This window comes from Centruroides sculpturatus, unplaced genomic scaffold (genome assembly GCF_000671375.1).
Source record: "Centruroides sculpturatus isolate CEXI.00-Female unplaced genomic scaffold, Cexi_2.0 scaffold1476, whole genome shotgun sequence".
Lineage (NCBI taxonomy): Eukaryota > Metazoa > Arthropoda > Arachnida > Scorpiones > Buthidae > Centruroides > Centruroides sculpturatus.
This window is the reverse complement of record NW_019385716.1, coordinates 111,551-121,389: the sequence shown is the minus strand read 5'-3', so window position 1 is coordinate 121,389 and position 9,839 is coordinate 111,551. Positions and strand designations below refer to the sequence as shown.

Below are 9,839 nucleotides of genomic sequence, written 5' to 3'. Positions count from 1 at the left end.
GAGAAGCACGGATTCTCCAAATTTAGCCCACATACTCGCAGCGATTGTCAGAAGTGCGATATTCCCCATTTTTATATATTTTTTTAAATCCTTTATAATTTTGATTATTTAATTGCTCCTTCCTCTCTTCCTTGGCATGTTGTGAAATTTCTGATAGTTGGACAATAAACCGTTTTATTGTAATTTGTCTTTTTAAATTATTTTGAGTCGATATTAAAATTTGAAAAAGGGGGATTCCTAGATTGGTAAAATAGGCAAATTTCCTTCTACAACTTTGGTTGTTGTTCGGTATACAGTTAAGGTTTTAACAAAGTTCAAGCGAATACATAATTAGCAAAAAAAGTTGAAATAAAGTGATTAAACAAAAATTATTACAAATATCGTAAATAACAAATGCATATATAGAGATATTTTTTGGAGGGGGGAAATGGTCTTCACAATTTGAAATCGATCAAACACACTGTGAAATGATCGTATACATGCACGCCATCTATCATAGGATAAATGTACTATGCCAGAAACCTTCGCGGGAATGTATTAAACAACTTCCCAAAGCTTCATGGCAATCGTACTATGCCAGAAACCTTTGCGGGAGTATATTAAACAACTTCCCAAAGTTTCATGGCAATCGGGTAAACGGTGTGGTAATGCATGAAGGACAGACACACAGACATACATTCATTTTTATATATATAGATTTGTATTTGTAAGATCTAAATCATGTTTTTTTTTTATTTTTAACCTGAAGAGGGTTGAATTAATGTATGAGAAAACATTACATTCACTCCCCAAAATGCACTGCTTGATAAAAATTAATTTTATTCTGAGTTTTTCCTTGGAATAAATTCTTTCTCTCTGATTCAAGCAGATAAAGAGGTAAAAATGAAATGAATAATTTTAAGATTGGTTTTAAGCTTTAGCAGTAGAAAATGTTTCCCTTCAACATCCAGATATTTTTTGTAGACAAAGTAAAAATTATTGTTAACTATCAACAAGCTTGACAGTTAACAATAATTTACTGTTGCAGATGCTTTAAATTTTAAATTTTATCAGAATAAACTATTTACTTGAGCTAGCTTCAGAGTCAAGAAGATTCAGGTCAGATCTTGGAGCCCATTCTAGAAATAAACATATCTAGGTTTTCCCTAAGATTCCACACTTTTTGGACATTTTGTATTTCACTTAAACATAAGAAATATATCTAAAATTTTGGTCAGAGTAATAAAATGCATTTTATTCTATTTAGTTTTTATAAATTAAAATAAAATACACCTTTATTTCAACCAATACAAATTAACTAATTTCACATAATTTGTCAAACAAATTTTCTTTCAATTAGGGAGGATTTTTCATTCATTTAAAAAAAATGAAGCCAATTATATATTTCTAAATATGGCATTAATAAAATTTATATTTACTTGTATTTAGAGATTCATATTTAATTTACAGTAAAATTTATTTTTTGGAAAAATATAAATTTGGAATTTTTAAAAATAGATTTTGAGATCAGTCCAAAAACATATTTCTAAAAATTTGATTTAATATAACTTTGCATATAAATATAAAAGTGCAAAAAAGTGCATCATTTGCATTCATTGAAATTGTGGTGTATGTCTGACTTTTTCTTTTTACTCAAAAATTTTTCAATAAATTCACATTACCTATTTATGCAAAAGTTAGTTTTCATAGAAATAATCCAGAGTGTCATTATGAACCAATGCAATATACAAACAACAGGCAGATATTCTGGTAATTGTGAAGCAAAAAGTCCGAGTGCAAATATCCTCGCAGAAATAACGAAAAAATGCCAAGATGCATGGAAAATCGTCGCAATCCAGCCCATGTTTTTCTTCTTAGGCAGTGAAAATCTAAGAGCTCGAAAATAAGCAGATATTGCCCAGGATATTGATACGAGTGATATCAGAACTGATACTATTTGAACGATCACTATAATAAAAAATGTATATACTGTTACTTTTTAGAAAATTTTATTATAAATTAATCTTATTTATAAATACAAAATATGATAAAAAAAATCAAAAACTGAAAGCATATACTTATGAAACTTATAACATTAACTTTATAAATTTTAAAGAAATATCAAATTGATGTAAAAAACAAATGACAAGCTATTACCTTTAAATATAAGAATCCTAACAGTTTGAATACAGATTAGGTTCTTGTCAGATGCTAAAGCCTAATGTTGGATTGATTGTGTCGAGACTATCAAACTATTTACATATTTTTTAATATGTATTGATGTGCAAAGGATTGTGGTATTTTATTAAAATTCTTTATATCGAATATTTTAAGAAAAATTTGTTTTCTTAAAATATTATAAGTGCATTAAGTGCTTTTCAGTTTGACGATTACTATTTTTAGTACAAATAATGCAATTTGTTATAAAATGTTTACTATTGCAATTAAAAATTATGGACAAAACTTTATGCAAATTTAGTTATTTTATTTTTTTTTTAAATAGATGATGCATCATGCTATAATCTTTATTTAATTTTGTTTTGAAATTAATGCAGACGAATGGAGAAATGAGATAAGACATTGGCATGGGAAATCTGCCAAGGAAATGTGCCTCGTGGAAGAACTTTTACTGGAAAACTTGCCCCTATTTAGACACATGAAGAAAACCTGGAAAAATTCACTTGGCCAGAATATTGGCAAGATATAAATCCACAACCAACCAATCACCCAGTTTTTAGCAATTTTAACAACTTGACCACTAGTGGGCATTGAAATTAATCCATTTTTATCATTATTTTTGTATATTTTATGATCAAGTTTCAATGAATAGCATTCATTGTTTTTATTAACAAAACATTCTTCAAAGGGCCAGTACTACTAAAAATAGCAAGCATAAAAAATTCTCATTTGCACTGATAAAAAAGTCAATAAAATTATTATTAAATTTTAAATTTAATTATAGTAATCAATTTGTTCACAATACAAATGAACAAACAAATTATCTGCAAACAATATTTAATTACACAGCAGTTATTTTAATTTGATAAGGTAAGCACATAATATAGCATACTACCATTAATTAACAATTTCCTCAATATTATTCAAAAAAATTAAGTGATATCCAATTTATTCTAAAGAAGAGCCAATTTTTGGGACAAGACTATGTCTCAGAGATTCAGGGTTCGACGCAATCATTCAAACTTTGCCAGTCTCAGCCATGGCCACGACCACGAGGTCATCCACAAGGCATTTTCAGTGAAATTAGCCTATCCAATGTCAAAATTTCTCTCTGTTGCATGTCTGTCACCCTGAGTTGAATTTTTGTCGATGCCTAATGAAAATTTCCGTTTTTTAAAAAATAATCATGGCTATTGTATCATCTGAAATTATATTTTTATTTTGTTTGTGAAAAATAAATATATTAATAAATGTAAAAACAAAAATAAATATAATTATATTTTGGAAGTAACTTTTAATATAAAATTATAATGACTAGCACCATCTAGTTTCAAAAACGTTCCAATGCTGAAATAAGATATCTTGGGTCAACCAGTCAAGTCAGCAGGTCACGACCAGAAAGGTAAATGGATTTTTTCAAAGATTCATTTGTCAAAATTCAATTTTGCAATGTTCACATTTCCAACTTCCCAATGATATACACATGTGCAAATCTTGCACTCTTGCCTGTTTGTAGAAAGATTTTGCCATTTTGTATTTTATTTTGACTCAGTTCTTGGTCCTGAGTACCTTCATGTCCGATTTTTTTTTTATGCATGCATGATTTGGGTACCTAATACCCTGTGCAAATTGCAACTCCTGACATGTTCCCCTTACACTTCTAAGGTATGCACCCATAACACCACCACAATTTTATAAACAAGGAATATTTTCTTTTTTTTTTTTATTTGTGATCGACCAAAAGATTTTTTTGGAAATGACTGTCTTTTTATTAAAAAAATATTTATCATCCTGCGAAATTTTAAAATTAAAAGGCATATTCTTGTCAAAAAGTCAGTAATTCAATTCTAATTACAAAGTTTTATGATATAGAGTAGAGTCTCTATAGTCTATAGTCACATTCAGTAATCCAACACTCCACTGCAGGATAGCGCACACTAAATTTTCATGTTATCACTTGACATACGAAACACAGAAAGACTGATATACATGTATATTATCAGTCACTAGTTGTTTGTTGCTTGTGCACTTGGCAAAACAGTCGCAATTATAATTAATATGATAAACTAATTGGTGAACCAAGTGTGTTTTTTACTGTACAATACATGTACACATACAAAATTCAGTAATTTGACAATCTGCTGTAAACCACTACCCACAGGTCCAATATACATCAGATTATAGAGACTCTACTGTATTTGTGATATTATTTACACTAATTAGCTACAGCCAAATCCCAGTATACAAATTCACACTACAATAAACTATGTTCTTTAGTACTCGTCACAATATTCATAATTTAATAATCTATAAAATACCTTTCCAAGAAATAGGTTCATCCATAGAGAATTCAATTTTCAATAAAATATAAATCTGCAGCAATAATTGAGGAGCAGCTTCCATGAAAGATTCAAAAAGTCTTAACAATGTGGCATCAACATCTTCATATAACATTTCCTGGAAATATTCTTTCTGTTTCAATTTACTTTTATCTTTTTGACTTTTTAAGCCAAATAAAATGCAATCAATGTATCTGAAAAAAATTTTTAAAAAAATAAATAAATAAAACAAAATCTATTTATATTATGTTATATGCATTTTTATTAAGGATAAGTAAAGTCTATAAGAATTGTGTATATACAGTAATATATAATTGTGGTGGCCAAACTGCAGCTTGCAAACCACAAATGGCTCTTCTAGATCCTTATTGCCTACTTACACAATTTCTTGTTATAAACTTAAACTTTACATACATATAATATTATTCTGATAAGAAATGCAGTCTCACGTATTTCTGATAAGTGATGTATGGCTCTTATCTTGACAAGGTTTGGCCACTGCTGATATTCAACAGAAAGAACATCTAATATTTTCAGAGTTTAACTATAAGACCTATGTGTATAATTTTAACATTTTGATACACTATGTACAGTACATTTATGCTATGAGCAACTAACGGTCATAACGAATATTAAAATATTAACACACAAAAAAATTGTTTATACCAAGCCTTTCTTAACTCTTTCCTTCCTGTGGACATATCTTTTATCATATTTAATAACATAGGTTTGTTTAAGACTATAATTTAACTTTTGATAAAAATGCCAGACAGTAAAAGATTAACCTAGATACTTTGAGCTTTACCTCTACAAGTTTGAGGATTCAGTTTGAACTTAAACAGCAAGCTGATAACTTCACAGTCTTGGCAATCTGACTGCGAGTGAAATGGGAATTAATTGGTGGAGAAATTTCACAAACAAAAAAATTGCAATATATCAAGGATTCCGTAGAAAAATATTAATTTCCTTGAAAATATATTTTGTTTTTTAAATATTAATTGTTTTTAAACACGAACATTTGGAATGAGTCAAATATTTTACTTTGAAAACTGGAAATAGTTAAAACTTTTTAAAATTTGAAAAATTTATGTAAGGATATGTTAATTAATTGTTTTAAATAATATTTTTCTTGTATTTGCATCATGCTGGTTGTTGTTTCATAGTTTCATTAATGGCCATTATCATCCACATTAATACCAGACTTATTATACTGGGATAGGAATTATCACTTGATTAGGAAATAAACATTTATTGATTATTTTATACAGGGAATGCATTTTGCATATCCAGATAAGGTAGTCATCGTCAAAAAGTGGGCTGATGAGAGAAAAGATGGTGTGAAATGCATTCCACGCATAAAACAAATCACTATATGATGATTTCCTAATCAAGCAATAATTCCTATCCTGATATAATAAGTTAGATGATGATGGCTGTTAAAGAAACTGAAACAATATTTTTATTAGTATCAATTGCACCATGCCAATCTGCCACTCTGGAGACCCAAGTTTGAGTCTTGGTCATCTCAGGAATTACCTTAACTCATATGGGCAGTTTGTTCTGCATATGCCTAGTCCTTTCCCTCCCACTGTGAACCTAATAGAATCTATTAGGCATATGATTAAAAAGTTCTTCTAATACCCTGAAGGTGAAAATTATTATTAAACACTTTTTTTATTATAAACATTTTATTTTTATTATAAAGGTCAATTAAAAANCAGAAGCTCCGGGTGACCAAAGAAAGTTATACTTATCAATGTGTGCATCTTGTCTCCATACACCGGATATAGCGACAGAAAGGACATCGCCATACAACAGAAAGCCACTTCAAACTTCCATTGCCATTCTACAGTTCCTGCACTGACTACAATTCATATGGCCCATTCAACAAACGCATATTAGTCATATCCTTATAGAGGTATTTGCATTTTCGAGCATTGTGAACTCTCTCTCAGGATAGCCGTTAGAGCTGTTAGAACGGCCTGTTTTTATAGTTAACTCATATTTAATCGCCGTTAGCCTATGTATTGTTATAGCGTCTTGTATCTTAGCTTAATTAATCAAATAAATGCTTGTTTATTTTGTTAAACCTGTCTCTAAAGGACATCTGCCAGCTTCCTCACCTCCCTCCCCATTCGATTTGCCCTCCTAAGCCATCCTACGACTGTGGGATCGGGTTTTACCAACCTGTTGCAGCGTAAGCGGTCATTAGGGATCAGCCCAGTGGCCCTCTGCATATCTCACAATTTTTATTCTCGAAACAGGTAACAAGATTTACTCCTGAATAATGAATAAAAAATTGTTTTCTTCTTCTCTTGAAGCTCAGTTTTACAGTAGTCAATTAACAATAGTGTGAATTATTAAATAAAAAGAATTTAGTGACTAATAAACAAGCAAAATGATTATATTATTACAAGTATAATGTCTTAAATGGGTACTATAGCACCTGGATAATCGGATACCCCAATATTTGAGTACTAAAATTATAAAATGAAAAATTATACACAACTTACCATAAATGCAAATCCCAATAAAAATAATGCATAATGTACCACAAAAATTGGCAGTCGATAGTTCAGAAAATTATTGCCGTAGAAATTCCATATTAACATGAGAATGCTATTTTCTGTAATCATAACAGAATAGTAAATGAAATATCTGTGTCGAGTTGGAGAATCTACTGGATTGAAATAACAGAAGATAAAGATGATTCCAACAACGGCATTATAAAGTACTTCCTCAAACCTGAAACAGAAACAATCATTTTTGTAATCGTCTGGACATAACAAACAAAATTGTCATGATTTACATTTGAATTGCCTGTAAATTACAAATAAAAATGTATTTATATTATTTTTAATATAATTAATGCACAAATTATACTTTGTGTTAAGTCTGTATTAATAGCATATCCTAAATCTAAAAGTGAGGTTTAGAAAAAGCTATAAAACAAAAATTCAAAATAAATTCTAGCCTCATGTATATGATAATATATGAAGCAAATATGCCCAAAGACATGAAAAAACACTAAACTACATCATGATAAATAAAAGTTGTAATTGCAATGTATATAAATTTTATTTAGATGTCAATTTTTTCCAAAATTTCCTTTGTGTAGTTTTGATGAGACTATTATAAAAATTCTGAGCATCATTTTTGTTGCATCAGCATAAGACAACGGATGCAAGAAGAATCACTTTTTTGTATTTTGTTACCAAATCCTTAACCCCTTATTTTTAGGCTTTTTGAATAGCTTACAAACGAAATATAATATTTATAGCAGACTTCTGAAGATTTGAAAACATGATTATGCATAAACTACTTATATATCAAAACATCTGCCACAGTAATTAAATTATAAAACTTGACATATAAAAGAAGTTGGCAACCTGTAGTTCCCCACATACAAGATGCTACTCTTCCTCTATACAGAATATTTTCATAGTTATTGATCCACAGCTTAGTGAAATCTTTACTATGAGATAGCTATAGTTTGTAGGCTGTAGATAAAAACTTGCATAATAATTTTTCATAGATTTTTCTCATACCATAGAACAACTCTTCCAAGGATTAGTTTAAAAATGATTGCACCAGGGAAGCCTTTTCATTACATACAGGCATCATCATCATCATCATCATCATCATCATCATCATCATCATGAAGATTGTACAGATGTTTTCAAACATTACGGCTGTGATTTAATGGAAGGGAATGTGGCTGTGGAATAGGAAAATGTTACAAAATGAATATAGAAGTGAAACTTAAAAATGTGGCTTAAAATTAATTTTAGATGATATTGTAATATAAGAAGTCAGTGTTACATATATTTAAATGTATAAAATAAATAAGATAATCATTAAAAAAATAAAATAATAATGAGAATAAATTGAAAAATAATATTAAATTAAAAAGTATTGGTGAAGAAATGATAAAAATTACAACTCAGTGGCACAATTTGTAACAAAAACTCTGCATTGTTAATGCTTTTGAAAGATTAATGCATTCAAGTTTTCAACATTTACAATTTCTTAGTCACTATTATAATGTCTGCTTGATAAAAGAAAATTACTAAATCATCATTTTTTTTTATAAGTGACTATTGCAGAACAGATATCTTCTATCTTTATTATCTAATATCTTACAATAATTTGGTTTATAGCAAAATGTGAAATCAGTTTTATTGTGTTTATTGTAGCTTATTCCTTTATATAAACAAGACATCCAAAAATTTTTTAAATCATAAAAAACAGTACATTCTTGCTAATCTGGGTCCTCATTTATCCAGCACATCCCCCTAGTGCGATTGCCTATACACTTCTGTTTCCATGAAAACATTAGCTGTGTTAGACATCCAGTTCTCCTGTTTACTCAGGCTTCTATCCTGTTTATTGTCAGCATGCTGTACTATTTTTCCTCATGTCTCCAAGAAGAATCAGTACTAGGTCACATTGTTCATTACCCTTAGGCCTATACGCTCAGTAATCCAGCAAGCTCGCTAATCTGCCACCTATTGATGTAAGGAACAGTCAAATTTGCAAGAGTGTTTTCTTATATATTATTTTTATCAAAAATATACCAAATTCCTCACAATGCTTTAACCACAGAAATTAGTTATATTTTAGTCTAATCACTATTTTGTGTTCTCAAATTCTAGTTCACAGCTGTCTCCCTGTTTCCCCTATATAATTAACTGTATTTACATATGTACAATTAAGTTTATAGACTACCCCCAGCCTCCTCCAAATTGTCTTCTTTCCTGTTTTATTACATTATTTTATTTTTCATTCCTACATTTATGAGCATATGGCAATTATACATGTATGTAATACATAAATTTAAACGATGGGATAAAAACACAAGGCGTGAGAATGGATATCATGCAGAAAAAAGCTTGCAACAAAACATATATCATCAATTGATGATATACAAATAGTGGAAATTTTATAAATTGTTTTATTTGCTTTGTATAAAAGAGAAAGGTCAGTTTATAAGTTTGTTTTTTTATATAATACTAGCAGACCCCGCCACGCGTTGTTGTGGCTCAAAGTGTATAAATGTATAACACTTCCCCGTGTGGGGGGAAATTTTTCGAAAAATTTCTTTTTAGTGTACATTCTCTTGGCGTGCCCTATTAAAACGGAATCAAAAACACAAAAAACCGCATCTAAAATAGTAGAAATAGAAGCAGAGTTCTTTATGGTAAGCCTTAATCCTGTTCATCTCCCCCCAGTGGGGGGAATTTCGACACGTATATTATATAAAAACACGTGCGTATTCGAATGCAGCGTTGTGTGAAAATTTCAAAGGAATTGGTAGGAACAAACGAACATTACATTTTTATT

General features: G+C 29.5%; 2 protein-coding genes across 2 annotated transcripts in view; both read right to left on the bottom strand.

Annotated features, from left to right (window-relative positions):
- The window catches only part of LOC111641480 (XK-related protein 6-like), a 12,539-nt gene extending 7,749 nt beyond the window's left edge, over nt 1–4,790 (bottom strand). The window contains exons 1-2 of the mRNA XM_023387655.1: nt 4,476–4,790; nt 1,662–1,947 (exon numbers count right to left, since the gene is read on the bottom strand). Coding sequence (XP_023243423.1) covers nt 1,662–1,947; nt 4,476–4,611 — 422 coding nt within the window. The 5' untranslated portion in view covers nt 4,612–4,790. The remainder of the gene's footprint in view (nt 1–1,661; nt 1,948–4,475) is intronic.
- Nucleotides 4,791–6,262: 1,472 nt separating this feature from the next.
- LOC111641479 (XK-related protein 6-like) overlaps nt 6,263–9,839 on the bottom strand; it is a 17,006-nt gene continuing 13,429 nt past the window's right edge. Inside the window, exon 4 of the mRNA XM_023387654.1 lies at nt 6,263–7,241. Within this exon, the coding sequence (XP_023243422.1) occupies nt 6,995–7,241 (247 nt within the window). The 3' untranslated portion in view covers nt 6,263–6,994. The remainder of the gene's footprint in view (nt 7,242–9,839) is intronic.